The following is a 25,969-nucleotide window of genomic DNA, read 5'->3' as shown; positions in this document are numbered from 1 at the left end:
GCGAACCGAACCGGGGGGTGTTCGGCTCATCCCTAGTGGTAACACATACTTTTTCATTACCACATGACTTCTAGAAGGTTTTACCCCCTTCATGACCCTTGTGTTTTTTTTGCTATTGTTGTGGAAATTTTTATTAAGATGTATTCAATGTGTATTGTCACAGTGTCTTCCAGTGTTAGTTCTGCTGTAGCCGGCTCTAAAGAGTGAGCCGGGGCAGACTATCATCGGTTGAGACTTGTTGGTCCTGAGGATGTGGAGAAGTGTTTGCAGAGTGGGAATATGGGAAGGGCCCCTGTGCAAAGAGCAGACGTTCCTCTGGGGGGATGTGTTCACTATGCGAGGACATTATCGGTTTGATATCTGCCTTTTATGGAGGGACGCGCTCATGTCTCTCTGTGTGTCTGATCAGCACATAGAGGGACTATGACATGTCCCTGCAGATAGTCTCCCATCCACAGGAATGGTATTATAATCCAGGTATGCGTTGTTCTCTGAACAATGCAGAATAAGGATTCGCGCCAATGGTAAAAACGGGAGTGTATGCGTGCGTTTGTTGGACAGCGTTCATTATTTCTTAGTCCAAACATGTGGCTTTTCTTGTCTAACTGAAGAGCACAGCTTAGAGGTACAAGGGGAGGGGAATTATGCACACTGCAAGCCGTCCGGCTATTGTTTTTATCCTTGATGCTTTTACCTGCATTCCGATGTAAGTGCAATTTCTATTTTTAAATAAATTTGGCTATACTGATTTACACCATGGAGAGCCTCTTTTTCATCTCCCTGGGTCCCACCTGCTGATTGCTCCGTATGCCCACTGGATTGAGCTATCCTGTTTGCCTCTGGTTCTATATGTGTCATGGAAGACGTCCTGTTAGCTCAGCCGTCGGCGGAAGATCGGTTAATAGAACTACTGTCAATAGAGCCAGAGGACGCATGCAGAGGCACGTTGGCGTGAACGGACGCTTGCGGGTGCGCGCTAATACGGGCGGGTGTACGCGGGTACACGATGATATGAACGGGCACGTACGATCGGTACTCGGGCGTGCACGTGTGTGCGCGGATGTGCGCAGACGTGCAGTGTCACAGCTTTTGGCGCCATTAGGCCTATTTAAAGTAGCCTGTCAGCATGCCTCCTTGCTGTCCGGTCTACAGCGTTCCCTGTGACCCTAAGCTATCTAGTATACCTGCTTACCTGATTCCTGTTACCCGGCTTGTTCCTGACTTCTCCTGTTTGCTGCCAGTCCCCGACCTCGGCTTGTCTGACGATTCTCCTGCCTCATCCTACGGTTGTTACCTGTCTGTCTGTTGCCGATCCGGTCCGTGCCCTGACTACTCTCCTGATTCCGTTTGGTACCTGCTCTGCTTGCCTGTGTTTGACCCGGCCTGTCTGACTTCGCTAGTGCTTCCAGTGGTACTACAGAACACCTCCCCGCTGCCTGTTTGTTCCTGGGCTCCTGCTAGCTACAGTGCTTCTCTGTTCAGTCAACAGTTCCAGTGTTCCTACCAGAGTTCCGGTTCATCTACCAGTTGTTCCAGTGCTCCAGTTGTACTACAGAACACCTCCCTGCTGCCTGTTGTTCTGGAGTTCCTGCCAGCTACAGTCCTTCTCTGGCCTATCGGTGGATCCAGTGTTCTTCTCAGTCCTCCTTCTGCTGCACCAGAGGTTCGGATCAGCTCTACACCTGCCACTTGCCAAGCACTTGTGGCCCCCTGCGCTCTTGAGTCCCTGTCTTCTCTATCAGGGGCTCTCGAACCAGAGGCACACGAGAGGCTACTCCTTGCATTCTGGGCTCCACCACTAGGTACGTGACAGTACCGGACAGCCATGTCTGTGCCCACGCAGGGAGCCTCTCCCATGGATGAACTCTGCCGCCATCTTGCTGGACTTACCCAGGCAGTAAAGAGCTTACAAGAAGGCTACACCCAGCTGGAAGGCCGAGTCCAGGCTCTAGCAGCTTCCACACCCCCAGTATCCGGGACTTCTGCTTCACCATCAGTGGTTATGTTGCCGCCTGAACCCAGGGTCCCCACACCTGAAAGATTTTCGGGTAACCGGAGCAAATTCAGGTCCTTCCACAACTCGTGTGAACTCTTTTTTGTCCTGCAAACAAGGACTTTCTCCCTGGAGGCCACCAAGGTGGGGTTCGTGATCTCGCTGCTGACCGGTGAGCCCCAGTCCTGGGCCCATCGCTTATTAAAAAAGAAAGATACCTCACTTGATACCCTGGATACCTTCTTTCAGGCCATGTCATCATTATATGAAGACCCACAGCTGACCGCCACGGCAGAGGCAGCCTTGCACACCCTACAGCAGGGCCGCAGACCTGTTGAGGACTATGTGTCGGAATTCAGACGCTGGAGTTCTGACACAAATTGGAACAATGCCGCCCTACGGTATCAGTTCCGTATGGGCCTTTCAGAATCCTTGAAGGATGAACTAGCCCGAGTGGGTATTCCTGAGACTTTAGAGGATCTCATAGACCTTGCCATCCAAATAGACAGACGCCTGAGAGAACGACGTACGGAGAGATCTTCTGGTCCTGCTCGTCCTGTCTGGATGCTGCCCCGGGTGCCTAGTTCTTCCCACTCCGCTCCGCCAGCTTCTACTACCATGACCCCAGATACACCGGAACCAATGCAGCTGGGACTCTTACGGCCATCCCTCACTCCTGAAGAGCGTCAACGCCGTTGGGCTGGTAACCTGTGCCTATACTGCGGGGAACCCGGACACTTTGTACGAACATGCCCGGCCAAGCTTCGTAAGTGCCTCTCTGTCTCTCCTGCTCTTACCCCAGCTGCACTGAATAATGTGTCTCACCTGGCTGTTCCGCTTCTTTTACAGCTCCCAGGAGGGAATATACCAACCAGCGATATCATTGATTCCGGGGCCTGCAGTGGCTTTATAGACTTTTCCTTCGCTTCCAGACATCGCATTGCCATCCGGCCCAGGGCGAAAGGACTTTCAGTATATCTGGCCGATGGTTCTACCCTCAGATCAGGACCAGTAACCCAGGAAACAGTACCCATGCTCACCACCATTGCTGGCACTCATCAGGAGCTACTTTGTCTGGATGTCATTGAATCTCCTCTATTCCCCATCATATTAGGCATGCCATGGCTCAAGGCCCATAACCCGCAAGTTGACTGGGCCTCAGGGAAGATCGAGTTTCCTTCCTCTTATTGCCACCAACACTGTCTACCAGAAGTTACTCAAGCTCCCTCTCCCCTGCTGTGCATGGAAACTGATGCCGAGACCCGTCAAGTTGTACCCGAAGTCTACCATGACTTTCTGGACGTTTTCAGTCAAAAAGGGGCCGAGACCCTTCCTCCCCACCGGCCATATGACTGTCCGATTAAGCTCCTTCCAGGTGCAGAGATTCCTTTTGGGAGAATATTCCCTTTGTCAGAGTTAGAACTAGGAGTATTAAAAACCTACATTGATGACAATCTAAAGAAAGGCTTCATCCGATCTTCCACGTCCCCGGCAGGAGCAGGAATCTTTTTTGTGGAAAAGAAAGACCATTCCTTGCGCCCTTGTGTGGATTATCGGGCACTCAATAAAATCACGATCAAGAACCGTTATCCCTTACCATTAGTGCCAGAACTTTTTCAGAGGCTGGGGTCTGCAGTAGTGTTCTCTAAATTGGATCTTCGTGGTGCCTACAACCTTGTCCGCATCGCAAGGGAGACGAATGGAAGACTGCTTTCCGTACCCGGTTTGGGCACTTCGAATATTTAGTCATGCCTTTCGGACTTTGTAATGCTCCTGGTACATTTCAGCATTTTGTGAATAACATTTTCAGAGACTACCTTGACCTGTTCGTTGTTATTTATCTAGATGACATTCTAATCTTTTCTTCTTCCCTAGCTGAACACTGTGAACATGTCAAAAATGTTTTGACCCGACTTCGCCTGCACGGCCTTTACGCCAAGCCTGAGAAATGTGTCTTCGAACAAGAGAGTATTTAGTTCCTTGGTCTTATTATTTCTGTGGAAGGCATCAAAATGGACCCTCAGAAGGTCTCCGCCATTCTGGACTGGCCCGCTCCTACTGACAAAAAAGGATTCAATGTTTTGTAGGATTTGCAAATTTTTATAGAAAATGTATCAAGGGATTCTCCACCATCATTTCTCCCATTACAAGATTAACCCAACAGGGCCTCAAATTCCACTGGTCTACGGAAGCTCAGATGGCCTTTACTACACTGAAGGATCTGTTTGTCTCAGCCTCAGTTTTAAAGCATCCTGATTCCACATTGCCTTACATCCTGGAGGTGGACGCCTCGGAGATAGCGGTCGGTGCAGTACTCTCCCAAAGACAGGGGCCTAGGGCTTTTCTGCACCCAGTTGCTTTTTTTTCCCGTAAATTATCGGAAGCAGAAAGGAACTATGACGTGGGTGACCAAGAATTGTAAGCGATCAAAGCTGCGCTGGAGGAATGGCGATACCTGTTAGAGGGAGCAGCCCACCCGATTCTTGTTTATACAGATCACAAGAATCTGGAATATTTAAAGACTGCCAAGAGGTTGAAACCACGATAGGCCAGATGGGCACTGTTCTTTACTAGATTTTCTTTCCATATCACCTACCGTCCCGGGTCAAAAAATATCAAGCCCGACGCTCTGTCACGGATGTACAGTGATTCAGAAGCACCTTCTCCATCAGATACCATCTTGTCCTCAGGGAACTTTCTGTTACTCCAAGGGGATCTACTGTCACAGATCAAGCAAGTCTCCAGGAACATCTCCACTCCACCTGATTCAGCCCTAAAGGCCAGTGATGATCTTCTGTGGTTTAGGGATAGGATCTTCGTACCTCAGGAGATGCGAACAGCAGTTCTTAGTTCTTGCCATGATCATATGTTTGCCGGCCATTTTGGAGTACATAAAACATCTGAACTTCTTCAGCGCACGTTCTGGTGGCCATCATTAAGAAAGGACTGTAAGGACTATGTGGAAGCATGTGCTACCTGTATTCAAAATAAAGGCAGCAAGTCTAAAGCCTGGGGCCTGTTAAAACCACTATCTGTCCTGGAGAAGCCATGGAGGATGATCTCCATGGATTTTATTGTTGAGCTGCCACCTTCTGAAAGCTACACTACGATCTTTGTAATAGTGGATAGATTATCCAAGATGGCACATTTCCTACCAATGAGGGGTACCCCTACTGCTGCTGAAACTGCCAGGACATTTATTAAGGAGGTGGTGAGGCTTCATGGCATCCCTGCCAATATTACGTCTGATCGGGGGGTACAATTCACCTCCAGGTTTTGGAGAGCTCTTTGTGAATCTCTGAAAATTGATCTTGCGTTCTCTTCTGCCTATCACCCCCAAACAAATGGCCAGATGGAGATAACGAATCAGACGTTGGAGCAGTATCTGCGCTGCTTTTCCTCATTCTCCCAGGATGATTGGGCTCCGCTTCTTCCCCTTGCTGAATTTGCATACAACAACTCTGTTCATTCCGCTACAAAGCAAACACCATTTTTTGCAAATTATGGGTTCCATCCTCTGTTCTTGTCTACTAACATCCCGGAGTGTCCAGTACCAGCTGTTCAAGAAAACCTAAACTTCTTCGAATCAAATAATAAGCTTCTGCAAGAGACTATGGCAAGGACCCAGAACTACAACAAAGAGGTGTATGACAAGAAGAGAAGGGGGGAGCTTGATCTTAAACCTGGAGATTTGGTTTGGCTATCCACTTTGAATCTAAGATTGGCTTGTCCTTCCAAAAAATTGGGCCCCAAGTTCGTGGGTCCTTTTCCAGTGATAAGAAAAATTAATAATGTGGCCTACGAATTAAAGTTACCAGAATCATTCCGGATTCACCCGGTCTTTCATGTTGCCCTACTCAAACCTACAGTTCCTGATCCTTTTGTCAACCGGAGGGTCAATCCCCCTGAACCCGTGATCATTGACGGAGAAACCGAATATGAGGTTGAGTCCATTCTGGATTGTAGGAAGAGACGTAACCAAGTCCAGTTTTTGGTAAAATGGAAGGGGTACGGGCCTGAGGAAAACTCCTGGGAGCCGGAGTCCAACATCCATGCGAGGAGGTTGATTCTTGCCTTTAAAAGATCTCATCCAAGTAAGATGGCACAGTTGGGCATCCAGAGGCTGCCCCTTGGGGGGGGGCAATGTCATGGAAGACGTCCTGTTAGCTCAGCCGTCGGCGGAAGATCGGTTAATAGAACTACTGTCAATAGAGCCAGAGGACGCGTGCGGAGGCGCGGTGGCGCGAACGGGCGGGTGCGCGCTAATACGAGCGGGTGTATGCGGGTACACGATGATACGAACGGGCACGTATGATCGGTACTCGGGCGTGCACGTGTGTGCGCGGATGTGCGCAGATGTGCAGTGTGACAGCTTTTGGCGCCATTAGGCCTATTTAAAGTAGCCTGTCAGCATGCCTCCTTGCTGTCCGGTCTACAGCGTTCCCTGTGACCCTAAGCTATCTAGTATACCTGCTTACCTGATTCCTGTTACCCGGCTTGTTCCTGACTTCTCCTGTTTGCTGCCAGTCCCCGACCTCGGCTTGTCTGACGATTCTCCTGCCTTATCCTACGGTTGTTACCTGCCTGTCTGTTGCCGATCCGGTCCGTGCCCTGACTACTCTCCTGATTCCGTTTGGTACCTGCTCTGCTTGCCTGTGTTTGACCCGGCCTGTCTGACTTCGCTAGTGCTTCCAGTGGTACTACAGAACACCTCCCCGCTGCCTGCTTGTTCCTGGGCTCCTGCTAGCTACAGTGCTTCTCTGTTCAGTCAACAGTTCCAGTGTTCCTGCAAGAGTTCCGGTTCATCTACCAGTTGTTCCAGTGCTCCAGTTGTACTACAGAACACCTCCCTGCTGCCTGTTGTTCCGGAGTTCCTGCCAGCTACAGTCCTTCTCTGGCCTATCGGTGGATCCAGTGTTCTTCTCAGTCCTCCTTCTGCTGCACCAGAGGTTCGGATCAGCTCTACACCTGCCACTTGCCAAGCACTTGTGGCCCCCTGCGCTCTTGAGTCCCTGTCTTCTCTATCAGGGGCTCTCGAACCAGAGGCACACGAGAGGCTACTCCTTGCATTCTGGGCTCCACCACTAGGTACGTGACAATATGCCTCTGGTTCTATACTGCGGAGGGGAGCCATGACTGCAATGCTGACCAGACATTGAGTTACCATACAAGCTTGTGCAAGCTTGCCCTCTGGTAAGGTTGCATTCTAGGCGGTGGTGGATCACATCACAGGGTGTTTTTTGTGTGATTAAGAAGTTCCTTTCACCTTCATTGATTAATCACTGGATTTGTACTCACTGACTCTTTTCTGTTTTTGGATGATTCACTATTTTTGGATGATTCACTGTTAATGTTTACATTTTGTTACCTTCACTGTTGTTTATGATATGTATTCTTTGGGTGTCTCACGGATTTTATCACTTACTCATTTTTGGTATTTGGTTCATTAAGCGCAGCTTTTTTTCTGCTACAATTACTCATTTGTGTATACCTCACATTTTTGAGCTGCAGCTATTATATTGATCCATGTTCATAATTAGGGTTTAATAGGTAGGGCGGTATTTCTTTTGTTCTTTTTCCAATTATGCACACTGCCCTGCACAAACGCACCCATACACTCCCATAGTCATTGTTCATTGGTTGCGATTTGTATAACTCCTCCTGTTTGAAGGAATGCCTGGGCTTAATTGGCTGATTGTGAAGCCACCAAGCTCTATTGTTATCGCTATTCAAAGTACTATAAATAAACAAAGCATGGGCTATCTAGACAAGACTGTCTGTGGAGCTTTCATTGTGAGAACAACGGCTATGTCTGTGTTACTCGGGAAGCATGGGTGGACTCAGATGCATTATACAAAAGAGCTGCAAAGTGCACTTATTAGCACAAGAGACATTGATTACACATAGCGTATAGTGGATTATCCACGTCAGCATGGCAAGCCAGGATATTACAGAGCCAGCAGAACCACCTACACAGCGGATCAGGAGACGGGAGAGCAAATCCATGGTCCGGGACAACAAAAACAACAAAACCAATTTTATTTCAGTTTTTGAAATCCTTTGTTACCCTGGGGCCAAGGGGTTTGTTTTCTCTGTCCGCTGTGTTGGGTGAGTTCTACTTCGCAAAAGAATAAATTTTTGCTCTTTTACTATAATGGCAAGATTTTAATTGTAGGTTAAGTAACTGTATGTTGTGTAATAAGTTTGTGATGTATATGATAAATAGAAATGTATGAATTGTGATTATTATCTATGTATGGGACCAACAAGTAGATTGCATCAGTTGTTTATATTGTTTAACTGATTCATCACACATGTCCACATACATGTGTAATAATATCTTTCACCACATATGGTTTAGAGAACATTGAAGTAGTTTTAAAATGGTTTGGTAAGTAATTTGAAAATGGCTGCCACATAGTCAATTAACCATGTGGCTGTGAGGGGAAGGGCAGCCATGCATTGCTGAGACATCACTTATAAAAATTCCCTGTGAGTGGTGTCTGGGATGCAGGACCATAGAGTCAATAGAATGGGGGAGCTCTTTTGTTTTTAGCCATGTAAAGGCCAAGCATGCAACCATTGCTGTTTGTATTGCTGATTGCCCTATGTATCTATCGACCTTCAACTTTCAGAGCTATGTATGTTTTGTATTTGAAAACAAGAGTGTATGTTTAAGTCATGTTATTTTGTGTTTTATGTAAGTTTGGCATTTTTGGATATATTGTTTACTTAAATAACCTATATTTTAGTCCTCCTATAGGCCCTAATTGATATAGCCTAAAGTGTTTGTCTACGGTTAAGTGTTCATTTGGTTTTTCAATTGTATAGTCAGTTTTTGTGGGGAGAAATCTTGGTTTTCTAGTGAAGGAATCTCGGTTCGTACTGGTTTTGGCGGGATCAGTGACTGAATTTCAATTGTTAATGTCGTCATTTTGTTATAGTATCGATTTCATCCACCATTTTGTCGTGGACCGATTTTCATCAACCATTTTGTTGCAGTCTGGATTTCAACCACCATTTTGTTGTGGATCGATTTTTGACAGCCATTTTGTTGTGGTCTGGATTTCATTGGCCATTTTGCCATGGACTGAGTTTCAATTGTTGCAACTGCCATTTCCTTTTTTGCTGAATTTTGGTTCTGAGTGGAATTGCTCTGCTTTTGGGCCAGCTTTCAGCATTTAGTGAGGTTGAGTCATCTTTTTGCAGGAGTTTCAGTTTTTGGCATTGGTTGCGTTGTTGTATGCTCTGCCCAGAGGATACAGGGGCCCTGAGAAGATGCGGTGGTCGAAAGTGATTTCCTCCCATTTACAAAATGGAGGGGTTTATTTCACCCTTTCCTGGACAGGCTTTTAGAGGATGTTGAAGTTTCCTATATAATGCTATAAAGTCAAGAGGTGGTATGTGTTGCCATAACAATTTTTGTAGTGTCTTTCTAAACATAATATGAAGTTAGATATATATTTTTTTGAGACCATATGTTTTCAGGGAAGCCAGGCTTCTACGCCCCCCCCCCCTCCTCCATCCTGTCCATTGATATTTAAATAAACCAGTTGGATAGGTTTTTAGAGTTGAGCAGAGAACAGAAAGTTCTCTGCAGGATGTGATGTATGCAACAGGAAGTTCTCTGCAGGATGTTTGATGTATACAGAAAGTTGGTGGGAGGGGCTTGGGCTTTTTTGAAACAAACATGTGGACACAAACTTAATTTTAGTTGTTTTGTGGAGTTTTATACTGTAATTCAGTTTTGGATAGACAATCAACATTCTGAGAGTAAACAGGAGGCCTCCCCATTGTTGTTGTAACATTTAGGTACAAATAGAAGGAAGCTATAATATTGTTTTGTGCAGCGGAGGATTTCATTGTGCTTTGTAGTTGTCTGACGAACAAGTTTATAGGGCTGTAAAACGTGAGATCGGTCAGGCCGTGTATAATAGTTGGAATTATGGTGCGCGATTGTATTAGCCTAATGTGAGGAGCAGTTTCTAGCAGCCCGGTCAGGCCGTGTATAATAATCGGAATTCCGGGGGGCGGTTATAGTGATAAAGGTGCAAACAATAACTGCTCCAAAGGTATAGCAGAGTACTCAGAGTACGCCAAAAAATCTATTTGAATCGTATGGTCAATGGGCTGTCCATGCAGGGGAACCAGGCACTCCAGTCAGACAGCTGCATAGTACATGAAATCTGGGTATGGGGCTAAGGTCATTAGACCCCTTAGAAGTTGGCATATATGGTCAGAGGATACAGCAAGGTGTATTCCTTTGGAAGGTACTTTTGATGTCTGGAGGTACAAGACTCCAGAATAAAAATACCTTGGAAGTAGCTCGGCTGTGGCTTCAGAAACTTGTAATGATGAGTGGATTGGATCTGTAGTGCTTGTGTGGTTAAAATTTTCCCACCTGTTTTTCAACTTTGTGTGTCTGATCGGCACATAGAGGGACTATGGCATGTCCCCGCAGATAGTCTCCCATCCACAGGAATGGTAGTGTAATCCGGATATGCGTTGTTCTCTGAACAATGCAGAATAAGTATTTGCACCAATGGTAAAAATGGGAGTGTATGCATGCGTTTGTCGGACAGCGTTAATGATTTCTTAGGTCAAACATGTGGCTTTCTTTGTCTAACTGACGAGCACAGCTTAGAGGTACAAGGTGCAGGGGAATCATGCACACTGCCCTGCACAAACGCGCCCATACACTAGTCATTGTTCATTGGTTGAGATTTGTATAACTCCTCCTGTTTGAGGGAATGCCTGGGCTTAATTGGCTGATTGTGAAGCCACCAAGCTCTATTGTTAGCGCTATTCAAAGTACTATAAATAAACAAAGCACGGGCTATCCAGACAAGACTGTCTGTGGAGCTTTCAATGTGAGAACAACGCTATGTCTGTGTTATTCGGGAAGCACGGATGGACTCAGATGCATTATACAAAAGAGCTGAAAAGTGCGCTCATTAGTGCAGGAGACATTGATTATGCATAGCGTATAGTGGATTATCCATGTCATTTTCACATTTTTTTTGGTGGTATTTGATCACCAGTAGGCATTTTATTTTTTATGATATAAAGCAAAAAAGATCAAAAATTCTGAAAAAAACAATATTTTCTACTTTCTATTATAAAACATATTCAATAAATTAAAAAGAAAACATATTCAATAAATTAAAAAGAAAAATCTAATTTCTTCATAAATTTAGACCAAAATGAATTCTGCTACATGTCTTTGGTTAAAAAAAAAAATCCCAATAAAGCCGCGTACACACGAGCGGAATGTCCGACAGAAAAAGTTTGACGGAAGCTTTTCATCATATATTGCGATCGTGTGTGTGCCTCATCGGATTTTCTTTTTCGAAAATTCTGACGGACCTAGAAATAGAACATGTTCTAAATATTTCCGACGGAACCAATTCCTATCGGGAAAACCGCTCGTCTGTATGCTGTTCCGACGGACCAAAAACAACACATGCTCTGAAGCAAGTACGAGACGGAAGCTATTGGCCACTGGCTATAGAACTTCCTTTTTTCTAGTCCCGTCGTACGTGCTGTACATCACCACGTTTTGGACGGTCGGACTTTGGTCAGACTTTGGTTTGACCGTGTGTAGGCAAGACCGCTTGAATGGAATTCCGTCGGAGTTCCGTCGGAGAAACCTTCGGAGTTTATTCCAACTGCAAAACCGGTCGTGTACGCGGCATAAGTGTATATTAATTGGTTTGTGTGAAAGTTATAGTGTCTACAAACTATGGTATATATTGTACACTGGAATTTACACAACTATGATGCTATACTGGTAATGGTGGTGTTCAGTGACTTATAATGGGACTGTGATAGTGTGGCGGGCACTCTGTTGCTAACAGACCCTTACTGGGTGGTACACTAACTGACATCAATGGTGACACTAATACAGTGATCAGATATAATACTGTACACTGCTCCTGTACTAATGACACTGGTTGGGAAGGAATTAACATCAAGGGGTGATCAAGGGGTTAACTGTGTGCTTAACAAGTGTAATGTGTGTATTATGTGTTGCTTATACTAAGAGATCTGGCTGCAGGGAGAAGAAACAGCCACATCTCTTAGTAAAAGCAGCAGATAATACACATATTACACTTGTAAAACACACAGTTAACCCCTTGATGTTAACCCCTTCCCAGTGATCTGGCTGCAGGGAGAAGAAACAGCCAGATTGCTACTCTGTGTACAGAGTCCTGTGTGTGTAAACACACAGGACTCTGTGCTGTGATTGGACACAGCCAATCAGCAGGTCTCAGCCAATGATTCCCGCTGACAAAATTGCACTGTGTCCAACCACAGAATGGGTCAGCAGGGGGTGTGTGCATGCACGCCCTATATACGGAGGCAAGCCTGCAATGTTATATACATTGCTGAGCCTGCAGCTGCCGTCCGGTCACAGTAAATCTACTGTGACCAAGCGGCAAGTAGTTTAATGGTAATTGACAGCTTTGGCTGACAGATAAAAACTCGCTGTAATCTGCTGTGGCTGTCCTTGGTCTTGCTGATATAAAACTATCCTATCATTGCTCAATATTTATCAAGTGTATAAGTGTAAAACTGGTCAGTAGCAGGGCACCTTTGTTGAGGGAGAATAGGATGAATTATTCTGAAAAAAAAAGGGAACAGTCAGGTGTTTTACCACCAGAATTAGGAGACTGCAGATGACACAGCAGTGTGAAATGTTCCAGAAGCAGGACAATTTCAAATAGCAAGGCTAGTCTCACATCTAAGAGCATAACTTGTGGCATTACTACAAAAATGAAGATACTGCATAGAATATATCCGTGTAAAAGTGGCCAGCAGCAGGACAGTTTAAAAGTGGTTGATTACCCAGTTAGCTAGCTATCAGCCTTGCAGTGCAGTTTCCTAACTGCTTGAATCTCTCCCTTTGGCAGCTTTCCCTACAACAGCTTCCAATTCACTGACAATATGGCTAGTATTTTCCTTCCAACCCTTTTATAATAAGATATTTTGCTTATCCAAAGCCCCCCCCCCTATTTACCTTTCTAAGCATGCTGGCCATAGTTTAAAGCCATGCAGTGCATTACATACAATGCCTCTTACTAAATACCTTGGACTGTCTAATTTCCAAAAAAGGGTCAACTGGCAGATATTGGTTCTGCCCTGGCATTTTCAGGCCTCAAGAATTGAGATAGGGTAGCAGTAGCAGTATACATTTAGGCCTACATTCATGAAGAAAGATTATTTATTTGCAAAATCTTATAACAGAAACAAAAAAAGGGTTGTTTTCAAATTCGTTTTTTCATTTATTTTGCAACAAAAAAGAAACCCGTGGTGATTAAAAAACATTCAAAAGAAAGCTCTATTTGTGTGAAAAAAATTATAATAGTTTCGTTAAGGTACAGTGTTACATGACCGCGTAATTGTCATTCAAAGTGTGACAGCGCTGAAGCTGAAAATTGGCCTGGGCAGGAAGGGAGTAAAAGTGTCTGGTATAGCTGTGGATAAGCATAGTGAGCATTCACATTTCTACAAGATTAATTGCAACTCCTTTGGTAAAACAACCCCACTGAGTTAATTTTCCTCATCTTCTTTTGTCTTACTGGAAAATCAAATTTATGTTCTTGTCCATTGTTATTTTTGATTTTTTTTTGTCCATTGTTATTTTTAAACTTTGTTTAGATGCTTTCAATTTTACTCCTTTTAGGACATACATATATAATGGGCCGAGATGATGTTCTTGGCCCAGTACAGATGTATGACCTAAAAAAAGTAAAATTGCAATGGCATGTTTACCTTTGAAGACTATTAATTTTTTTATTAGGGGAAATGCTATAACACATACTGTGTAGCAATTGGCTGTGATTCTTTGTTGGAAAATTACTCTTAATTCATAGGCAATTTGGAGAAATCTTTGTGTCAGGTACAAAATTTGACTTGTGGCCAAGTAAAGAATCCCTTGGGAATGTTCATCCTTTTATTTCAGGCAATAATTTGTGTGTTCCTCATTGATGCATACCATTAAATAGCACTACAAGATCCCTTTCCAACTTACAAATTTTAGAATACATGATAAGGGTTATAAAATGCTTTGTCTGTGGTGATTGCAAGTTTAATGCCTTCATTAAATTGTTAATGAGAGTGCAAATGATATTTAATTTTCAAATGGATTACATTTTAATAATATACAATCTCCGGCTATTTGAACTTTAACTAATCCATGATTACAAAGGAATGGTTTGTAAAACAAGCAATTAGCTTTAAACTGAGATCAATCTGATTGTGCGGCTGCAAATGACAAAGTGATGTTTTTTCCTTGTGCAACTGATATGTTGGCAACTTTGACAGCCAGAATAGGCTCTTGGTCACCATGAACTGAAACAGCAAAAAATAAAGCAGTGCATTAATTCCCATTTTGTTACATTACAATTCTCACTGTGCACAATAGGTTTGGCACACACATTAAAGTGTATTTTAAAGATTTTTTTTTTTTAATTCACATATTTAGTGCAAGCACAGACAAATAACTGTTGTGGAGCCATAAATAAAGTATGCTGCTATCTTTCTCTTTTACATGACAATGCAGCTCTAAATTCCTAAGCACATGTTGCCAGCCTTGACTACTTTATTTCTGATGAATTACACGTCTCACCATGTCTACCCCTTCTCTACATAACCACTCCCTTGTGCACAGGCAGAGAGCACATGACGTTAACAGCTCTCGAGATTGCTGGCAAAATCAACAGATATTTTTTGTACATATTAAACAGATATAACATTCACTTTAACAAAGCATAAACTGTATTGTAAATTAATTAATTAATTAGATAAAAAATAATTTTACTAACAATTTATGTAAACCTAGCATGTATCTAGGGAAGACATTACTGGAATATTTTATAAATGGATTTATGCTAAATATTATGTTTTCCTCCCATTGCAAGTAGTGCTTATTATTTACTATCAGCTTATAAAGTGGTTCTAAAGTTAAAAGGTTTCTTTTTTATCTTAATGCATTCTATGCATACAAATAAAAAGCCTTTCAGTTGCCCCCCCAACACTTACTTGAGTCCTACATTAATCCAGTGCTGTGCCCATCTTCAGGTTTTCTCTCCTCTCTAACAGGCTCTCACAAGCTTGGTTGAGAGCAGCTGAAGTCAGTCAAATCCTGTGAGGAGGGAGCATGGGTGGGGCTGAGCCATGCTGTGTGTGTGTCCATGGATGCACACACAGCCCAGCTCGGAAGCCTACTTCCACATGTGCCTCCATAGGAAGTGGTTTACTATGGTGGCATATGGAGGAGAGGCAGATCAGAGAGCACCAGCAGGGAACCCCAGAAAAGGAGATGTTGGGCCGCTCTGTGCAGTACCCTTGCACAAACCATGTAAATATAACCTTTTGTAATGTAATGAAACAAAAAAGCCTTTGCAACCCATATAACCCCCCTAGAAATAATAATTTACCACAGATTAGATAAGTCCGTAAATAGGAAGGCTGCATTAATTTTCCTTCTTTTCAGTTTTTTTCTTAAATTTGTTCTGGTAACTATGCAAATAACACAATTAACCTGTTCCTGGGTAGCTACATTCACTCATCAGCGATTTCTATAGGGGGGGGCCATGGTCATTATGCAGGGTGGGCTACAAATATGTCTGCATTTGTGCATCTCCATTAAATAGAGTGTTAGGGATTAGTAGTTTATAGAAAAAAGATTAGATTGCTTATGTTTTCTGTAAAGCTAACAGCAAATTACATAGACACTGTACTTTTGATCTACAGCAATTTTTTGTGCCTGCTGAAAATGTTCTTAGCCTGAAAAAAAAAAAAAAAAAGAAAGAAAACAAACCAAGCCGCAACATCTTAGAGCCCATTCACACAGGGGCAACATGACTTCCAGCGCGACTTTGGGAGGCAACTTGGACACGACTTGCGTATGAATCACAGCACGACTTGGGGTAACTTACAACACAACTTGAAGTCGCCTCCAGGACAGGGAACTTTACAAGTGGCCAATCAGAGCTTATCAGCTGTGTGTGAGGAGGGGGCTGGCTGTTTAGTGAAGTAAATTACTTTCTGTTTCCTTTCTGCTTCCTGTAAAGTTGCCTCAGTATGAACAGTAATCAGACTTGGAGGCAACTTCCATTGAAATCAATGGGTACAAGTCGCCTTCTAGTCGGATTGAAGTAGTACAGGAACCTTTTCTGAAGTCGGAGCGACTGCAGTAGTGTGCATTAAGACGGATCCATTCACTTACATTGATTTTTTCACGACTTGAGGCGACTAGGGGTGACTTGGGGTGACTTGAAGTCGGATCCAAAGTTGCCCCTGTATGAATGGGCTCTAAGGACTGGAAAATTGCAACATACGGTTCTTTTTTTGGGGGTTTAGTCTCCAAACACATGGAAGATTGTAAGTCAGTTAGCAAAATACAATGGGGTGGATTTAGTAATACTGGATCTTGCAAAATCTAGAGCATAGAAACCAGCTTACAGTTTTTTTTGTCAAAGCTTTATTGAAAAAGCTGAAGTTAGAAGCTGATTGGTTACCATGCACAGCTGCACCAGATTTTGGAATCTCAAGTAAGGATGAAATGAAATATTCCTTTAAATATTGTGCCTGGGGGTATCTATATTATGCCTGTAAAGTGCAGCAGTTTTCCCATGTTATATAGCTGAGGGCGACCCCGCCTTCCTCTGACATCACGTGGCATCAGAGGGGTCACCCATTTACATCACCAGGTGGCCCCGCCCTCAGCTATATAACAGCTGTCACCGAGAAGAAGCGTCATACGGCGGGAGCCTCCTATGGAGGCGGAGCTGTTGCATTTTTTTTTCTTTTTTCAGTCCGTCGGGCAGCGAGAGATGGATTTACATCGTGGGACATTTAAATTTTTTTATAAAGGACTTGTCCCAAAGTGTCTCCTGTCTTTTTTACTATTTTTGACACTTTTTTTGTGAAATGGTAGGGGTACAATGTACCAGTTACCAATTCACATAGGGAGGGGGCCGGGACCTGGGGGTCCCCTTGTTAAAGGGGGCTTCCAGATTCTGATAAGCCCCCCGCTCATAGGCTCCCACAACCACCGGGCAAGGGCTGCAGGGATGAGGCCCTTGTCCCCATCAACATGGGGACAAGGTGCTTTGGGACCCCCATGTTGAGGGCATGTGGCCTGGTACGGTTCATGAGGGTGGGGCGCCTTCTCATCCCCCCTCTTTTCCTGTGGCCTGCCAGGTTGCGTGCTCAGATAAGGGCCTGGTATGGATTTTGGAGGGGCCCTATGCCATTTTTTTAATTTGGTGCAGGGTTCCCCTTAATATCCATACCAGACCTGAAGGGCCTGGTATGGATTTTAGGGGGACCCCCACACAATTTTTTTTTTAATTTTGGTTTGGGGTTCCCCTTAATATTCATATCAGACCCAAAGAGCCTGGTAATGGACTGGGGGAGCCCATTCCATTTTTTTTTTCAATGAGTTTTATCCATACTGCCGGGACCCGACAATTCATTACAGCTGCGAGCAGTTTTACATGACTTTTTTTCCTTTAGAAGTGTAATTTTGCTGTGATATTGTTCTAAACACGGGGAAACTGTGCTACTTTACAGGCATACTATAGACACCCCCAGGCACAATATTTAAAGGACTATTTAATTTTTATTGTTTCACTTTAAGCATTATTAAAATCACTGCTCCCAAAAAAACTGCAGTTTTTAAAACTTTTTTTGCATTGATCCATGCCCCCTGGGGCAGGACCCGGGTCCCCAAACACTTTTTATGGCAATACCTTGCATACAAGCCTTTAAAATGAGCACTTTTGATTTTTCATGTTCGTGTCCCATAGACTTTAACGGTGTTCGCGTGTTCATCCAAATTTTCTGCCCGTTCGCAAGTTCTGGTGCGAACCGAACCGGGGGGGTGTTCGGCTCATCCTTACTCTCAAGTTTTAGCAAATCAACCCCAATGTTTTTTTTCCTCACCATTGTAATTCAAGTACTGTATATGGCTTTCCATTGCAAGGAACCAACCCAAGATGAAAGATTAATGTAATAGCCAGATTAGAAGGGATAATTCTCCCACATCCCACTGTTGGTTACTGTGTAGCTAGAGATTCCCAATGCATATATAGGGAAAATATGCTGTTTAATGAATGCCAAAAGTAGCAATTGGAGGGAGGATTTCCTGAGGAATTTCCCATTGAAGAACTGTAATGGTGGCCACATGTGATTTACTAAAGAAGTTTAGATTCTTCATTTAACAATTGTGTGATTATTTACTGCAATTATCCAATTACAGGGGGTCCCCTAGTTACAAACATCCGACTTACAAACGACTCCTACTTACAAACGGAGGAAGACAACAGGAAGTGAGAGGAAATCTACCCCTAGGAAGGGAAATTCACTCCTGTAAGTGCTATTTTGGGGAAAAGGTACCTCCACTGATGCTTTATCACCAAGGCTTGTTTCCACAACAACCCAAAATTTTCAAAATCCAATTGTCATTGGGACAGAAAGTGAGGTGAAATCTTCTGAACAGGGGCACACACAGCAAAAAAAAATGTTACAGGGGTGTTAACCCTTCCCTATGCTATCCAAAAAGCTTAAAAATAGTTTTTTTTGGCTGGAGCTACACTTAAAAAATGTACCTGTTCCGACTTACAAACAGATTCAACTTAAGAACAAACCTACAGTCCCTAACTTGTTTGTAACCCGGGGACCCCTTGTATGTGAAAATCAAATTCCTGTTCACTTTGAATACCCAGTCATGTTCAGAAATTCATGACTGGATAACTCATATATTCATTACTGGATAACTGAAAATAATAATTACACAATTTTTTTGAATGACGAGTCTCAATTTTTTTAGTAAATCAGCCAAATTACCTGTTGTATTGGTTGAAATTTTAATCAAAATGAATCACTTGTTTGCAGTCATTTATAGCTAAACATTTGGATTCCTTGCCTCCCCCCTTCCTCTACAAGAAACTTTAAATGGTTGTGCTTGTAAGATTCTATAGAGCAGAAGCAGTACTAATACACAAAGCGTTAGCAAATGTTGTTTGACACAACCAACACAACACAACTAACTTACAGTTCACCTTTTCCAGAAATTAGCCTATGCAGTCACAGGGCCCCAGTAGGCATTAGAAAGCTATGAAGCTTTGTAAAATGTTTACTCGTTTTATTGTCATACCTGTAGGTCATTTAGACTCCCATGGAATCTCGGCAGAAAACCTTCCAGCTAGCAACCCCTACATTTTGCCTTGCTGTTAGAATGTGATAACCATTGTTTTTTTTGCTCCTGTAATGCAAGGAGTGAGCATCCAATGGTTTTCATGTCCTACCAGTAAGGCAGGATGTGAGGATTGCTAACTTGGAGTTTGGCCAGGCTTCCAGGGAGGCCCAAATGGCCTGCAGGTATGATGATAAAATGAATTAACATTCTATAAAGCTGTAAAGTGTTTTTAATACCTGTTGGGGCCCCTTGACTGCATAGCTCTAAAACCACAGCTTATTTAATGTATTCAGTCACTTCTGAAAACCAGTGTTTTTTTATTTTATATTTTTTTAAAGTGATATAGTACAGATACATATTTGTAAAAGAGTGCATTACTTACATTGTTAATGACTTCATGGTTTAGTAATTCGGTCTGGGTATATTTATCTTGTTTGGAGACATTTACTGTTTGAGCAGCTTTCTGAAAAAAAATAAAAAATAAAATAAATACATATATATATATATATATAAATAGTCAGAAAGGATGTTGCGTATATCAGTGTAGACCTGGCTGGGTATAGCATTGCTGTATGTATACCACATGCTGGAAAGGCTCATCTCTTGTTTTCACATTATTAAAACACAAAAAGAATAGGTATCTCTTTTTAGCTTCACACTTCTGTTCTCACTTGACTATGCATTGCCAGCTGTTACACTTTATAGTACTGTGATGGAATTATGAAAGCAAAGGGTGACTATTTCCATTGCATATTCATCGCCCAGCTTTTTCTCCACCTGTACCAATTCACAGTTTGTAGCAGTCAGTGGTCTTCATCGAGAAAAAATGTGTCAAAACTGTTCTTTTGTATTTATGCTACAACACACCTTTGAAGATCATTGCAAAATTTAAAAACAAAGCACAATGAAAGCTACACTTTACCTAAAGCTTTGACTAAATGGCCAAGAAATGATCCGTGACAGCCAAGTAGAAACTCTGCCTGTTGTTCAGAAGCAAATCTGTACAGTTTATTAATGCTATAGATATAAATAAATGAAAGCAGCTTTATGTTTCTTCGACAATTTAGAAATGTGACAGTCTGCAAAATGAAATAAAGAATTGTCTAATCCATCTCTTTGGTCTTAATCTTATGCGGGAGTAAAGGCATTTTGGGAGTCACCCCCACACAATAGGGTGCACTTATTTCATGCCCCAATCTACACTGTGATGCAAAAAATGTGTGGTCATTGTTTTGATACATGTTACCTTTCTGTTAATAAAATTACCTTAATTACTTTGTTCAAATCTTAAAGTGTTACATAACCCAGGAGCCTGCATTCACTATATCTGGTCTTCCACAGTACACAGAACATGAACAAGCAATAGTTTTAGTAAATATAAACTGCTAAATACCTTTTCTCATCAGCAGTTAGAGCAGTCTTGTGACTTCTATCAGTGTCCAGCCAAGCACTGGTTAAAGCACGTAGGAGGAGTTTTCTGACTGTCCTATGAGACTGCAAGAACCCTGACTCTCTGTCTGGACAGTGCTGATTGGCCCTGTGCTGATCACATGCACTCTCTCAAGAAAAAAAAAAAAACCTCTCTAGCAATACACACCAAACTGAGCATATGCAGCCTGACTCCATAGACTCCGTGTTATCAGGACATTATCAGGGGACAGTGGAAGGAGGGGAGGATCTGTGCATACAGGATCAAACAGCCTTTTCACACAGTGCAGAGGATTAACCCCTTCCACAGTGAGTATAACAAGCATGCTTTACTGCATATATAGACTTATTTTACTGTTGTGGGTTTAGCAACACTTTAATATTTCATTCATGGTGTACTGTACAGTTGAATAGTGTTCCCAGTGCATAGAATGTATATGATGGAGCACAAGGCTAGGTATTTAAAAAAAATCCCTACTGAAGCGGATTCTTTTGGTCTACCCTCCAAGTATCTCTGTTTTTTTTCTACTGCCATATTACAAGACTTAGAATATTTTCTGTGAAATAATATGTTCACTCATGTGCAAGTGCTTGGTCATCATAAGGAGAATGGAAACTTCAGCCAGTCATACATGGATTGAAATTTATTTGATTCAGCAGGGACCGGCTGAATTTCGATACATGTATGGGCAAACTGGTTGAACAGAATCCAATCTACTGACTGACTTCTGTACTGCCAGCCTGTTGTTTTTTTTCAAACTGATCAGTGTCACCCGCTATAGCCTGTAGCACTGATCCGTGTATTCTGTTGGAGAGGAAGTCTCCCCGCTGTCAAGATACAATAACAATAACTCAGCAGGAAGGAATCAGGCCATTTTTTTCATTCAACCGATTGTGCTTTCACAAATCTAACTGAATTTAAGATATTACACAATTTACTGACATGATTTAGTCACTAAAGTGCTAATACTTCTGTCAATTAGAGCTATTGGCCTTAAAGATCATTACAGTAATTAATACTTAGAGGATATTGATTATTGTGTACTGAGAATAATAATGTAACATCATCAATACATGGGTTTTCATTTTACTTGGAGTGATTGTAGCCATGTTAGTGCACTTGCAACAGACAATTAGGCACTGTACATGAAGAAGGGGGTAGACCGACAGCTTGTTCCAAAAATTTGTATTTTAGTGCAAATAAAAAAAGTACCATGTCTTTTCTATACTCTCTTTTGGATACTGTTTCTGAATAGGAGTGAATTATTAATTTTATTCTGCTGATGCACTTTTTGTATTTTCATGAGAAAAAGTTGCAGTGTCTGCATCCCCATAGAAGTGATTAACCCTTACAGGGTATTCCACCAAAAATTAAAATTTTGTTGCAGGGGATGCCTAAAACCTGACTTAGATCTTAGTGTTGAGTTCTTCACCCAAGCAGGAAATTACATTACATTAACCCCTTAAGTTCCACAGTGAGTATAACAAGCATTCTTTACTGTATTTAAAGACTGATTTTACTGTTGTGGGTTTAGTAACACTTTAACTGTCCCAACCACTAAATATGTGTATGTTTGCAGTTTTGTCATATGACAGAAATATGTGCACTTGACACCTATTCATTCATGGCTCCAATCAAGCTGCAGAACATGTTAGAGATATTGAAAAACCTTGTCTATTAATGCTTGCAACACAGGTTTTTATAATGGTATTCTAGAATGGCATACAACCAGTTTAGTACAATACGTATCCCACTAACTTGTTTTTTTTATATTATTAGTACACAGAACTATACCTGGTACATTTCTAACACTCAAGCTAACATATGATTTCGATTACAGGTGCAGACTCCTACACATACAGGTATACTCACTAGATCGATAAATATCATGTACCAAACAAAATGTATTTCTCTGTAGTTTTCTGTTTTCAATAGCCAACATTACTTTTATGACAACTTCTCATATTTGATCTGTTGTTAAATTCAAGCTTGTGTTTATAGAAAAATATATTTTGCTTTTAAATGGCTCGTATTAATGTCACTACATTTCTAAATAACTTTGCAGTGCGATACAATAGATGTGTTTACTTCAGTGTAAAAAAAAAAAAAAAAAAAAATGATTTACCTTATTTGATAAAGTGTCTCTAAAGCAAAAACGTATTTTTCTAGTTTGGGTATAGTAGGGTAGGGTTAAACCCATGTCTGTTTTTTGGGGGTCTGTGTCCGACTAAAGAGATTTTCCTTAACTTCTGTATAAGTTGTCATAAGTTTGAGCTTTAGATATGCTTTAAGATGTATTATTTCATGACTTTCACTTAGGATTCTGCTTGTGTTTCTTTATTCAGCTTCTTGTTCGTTTTAATACTTCCCCCAACATTGAAATAGCATAACATGTTGTAATTTTATAAATATATGTATATATACTATGTATATTGAAGTGGGAAAACTTCAAGAATTTCAAGGACATGCATAAAAGATGAAGATAAGGTAAACAAAGAAAATAAATTGCAGTCAAACCTTCAGCTATCTGGCATGTTTCACAACCCCTCCTCATAGTCTATCTCTATGACAGCTCTACCAGCCTTATCCTGCACCTGTATATGCTGCATTTTGCCCAAAAGAAAAAGAAAAAAAAGGTTTGGGTTTGCCTCTACCCTGTAATGCAGTGCATAGACTTTTACCTGGTCAGCTGAGTCACAAGAACCAATAATCTGAAGGAATGGATAATGGAATGGATAATCCAGCTTCCTTTCTTTAAAACGTTGGCCTTATGCCCTGTACACACGATAGGATTTCCGATGGAAAATGTGTGATAGGACCTTGTTGTCGGAAATTCCGACCGTGTGTAGGCTCCATCACACATTTTCCATAGGAATTTCCGACACACAAAGTTTGAGAGCTTGCTATAAAATTTTCCGACAACAAAATCCATTGTCGGAAATTCCGATCGTGTGTACACAAATCCGACACACAAAGTGCCACGCATGCTCAGAATAAATTAAGAAACGAAAGCTATTGGCTACTGCCCCGTTTATAGTCCAGATGTACGTGTTTTACGTCACCACGTTCAGAACGATCAGATTTTCTGACAACTTTGTGTGACCGTGTGTATGCAAGACAAGTTTGAGCCAACATCCGTCCGAAAAAATCCATGGATTTTGATGTTGGAATGTCCGATCAATGTCCGACCGTGTGTACAGGGCATTACACTGGAACCACGTGCAGTTGTATTGCAGGCTTTTCAGGTTTAAAACAGGTGGTGAGGAGACAATATATTGCCTCCCAGCCATCTGTCAATCTCCCTCTAAAAAGCAATCCCCCACAGATTGCTTTTAGGAGGGGCTGCCACCAATGTGACCATGCTTATATTGCCAGTGTGCTTGGGAGCTGAAAGAGAGAGCTGACACTATATTGTTCTTCCTTTTGGCAATGGTACATGTCCCCTTTGGTCATGCCTCATCTTCCCTGCTTATTAATTAGCCCTACAAATGAAGATCTATGAATGGACAATTTATGAATGGAGGATGGGTAAATGATTGACAGGTCCACACCCTTCATTTATAGATCATTTTCCATTCATAGAAGCTGTAATACCAGCTTCTATTAGTGATGAAAGTCTGTGACATCTCCCACAGTTCTATTAACCCCAATGCATTGGAAGATTCAGGGGGTAGGGTGGGGGCTGTCAGATGAGGAGGCATCCGTGGAGGAGGATTTCAGCCAACGGAGGTAGTATACTGACTGTAAGTTAAGTTATGTCTGTTTCAGAGTGAAATAGAAACTGATGCAGGGTCTGCGCCAGATTAACCAATGGAAATGAGTAATTTTCCATATAGAAAACTGCTAAAGCTCTTTGCTACCTTGGAGCTGGAATATGGGATAAGCTGTCAGTAGACAACTCACATCCCTCTCTTTGCACTAACCACATTACAAGAGCAGAGCCTTCAGCGTTTACAGCCCTGCTCTTCCCTCCCAATATGAGCTAAGCAGGAGTGGGAACAGGCACAGAGATCATAGAGATTAGGGCATGTAGGTGCAGCTCTCCTGTTCTCTGTGCTATGTCTGGTATAGTCACAGCAGAACAGAGAACTCACAGTTCCCGATGAACAAAGGAGTTTGTGCCTCTCTTGCTAATTAGGAGCAGCATCTGCTCTGTTTTAGAGTGGTACAACACTCTTTGTTAAATCCCCTCACTATATGTGCATCAACTGTAGCTATCAGTATGTCTACTCTATTTATTTAAAGAACTCCTCAGGATCCCTATTTTTTGGTATTTCTCTATAATAAAAATGGAATGGTCATTGTGTAGTCTGCCTCTCACTGTCTGCACCCTTCTATTGGCCAGCAAATGTAATGGTTGGCTGTCACTGGTCACCAACAGAAAGGTATAAGCAACAGCAAGAGTCAGCTACTGGGTGACTATGCAGGCTGTGGTCACACATTCCACTAGAAAGTAGCATACAATTTGAAACTCCTAAGGTACTAAGACATAACAATAACCTGGAGATTTCTTGCATCTAGATTGGCAAACAGTTTCCCATAGACAAAAAAACCTACAGGCACTCTTTAAACTCCTAGCTAGTTGTACAAATTAAAGCATTTTAAAATTCACTCTTTCATTTTTGTCATAACACACACCTAAATATTTTTTCATCTTTTTTGACTATTTAACCACTTGCTTACTGGGCACTTAAACCCCCCTTCTGTCCAGACCAATTTTCAGCTTTCAGTGCTCTCACACTTTGAAAGACAATTACTCAGTCATGCAACACTGTACCAAAATGATTTTTTTTCCTTTTTTTCATACAAATAGAGCTTTCTTTTGGTGGTATTTGATCACCTCTGGGTTTTTTATTTTTTGCTCTATAAATGAAAAAAGACCGAAAATTTTGAAAAAAAAAACAATTTTTCTTAATTTCTGTGATAAAATTTAGCAAATAGTAATTTTTTTTTCATAAATTTTGGGCACAATTTATACTGCTACATATCTTTGGTAAAAATAACCCAAAAATTGTGGAAATTATTTAGTCTGTGTGAAAGTTTTACAGTCTACAAGCTATGGCGCAAATCATAAAAAATCTGATGTACTGGCGGCCTATCTCATTTCTTGAGACCCTAACAAGCCAGAAAAGTATAAATACCCCCCAAATAACCCTTTTTTGTAAAGTAGACATTTCAAGGTATTTAGTAAGAGGCATGGTAAGTTATTTGAAGTTGTATTTTTTCCCACAATTCTTTGCAAAATTAAGATTTTTATATTCTATTTTTTCACAAAATTGTCATTGTAATAGCATATTTCTCTCACATGGCATGTGCATACCACAAATGACACCCCAAA

General features: G+C 42.0%; 1 protein-coding gene across 2 annotated transcripts in view; it reads right to left on the bottom strand.

Moving 5' to 3' along the window:
* Window positions 1–25,969, bottom strand: part of CCSER1 (coiled-coil serine rich protein 1) — a 1,308,521-nt gene that overhangs the window by 59,176 nt on the left and 1,223,376 nt on the right. Inside the window, exon 9 of one of the 2 annotated variants that reach the window (XM_073601043.1) lies at window positions 19,585–19,665. In XM_073601043.1, the coding sequence (XP_073457144.1) occupies window positions 19,585–19,665 (81 nt within the window). Of the gene's footprint in view, window positions 1–19,584; window positions 19,666–25,969 lie in introns of those variants that run through there. The other variant, XM_073601044.1, reaches the window with a different exon arrangement.

This window comes from Aquarana catesbeiana, linkage group LG01 (assembly GCF_042186555.1).
Source record: "Aquarana catesbeiana isolate 2022-GZ linkage group LG01, ASM4218655v1, whole genome shotgun sequence".
NCBI classification, from domain to species: domain Eukaryota; kingdom Metazoa; phylum Chordata; class Amphibia; order Anura; family Ranidae; genus Aquarana; species Aquarana catesbeiana.
Note: the sequence above shows the minus strand (reverse complement) of the source record. Positions and strands in the feature narration are given on the sequence as shown.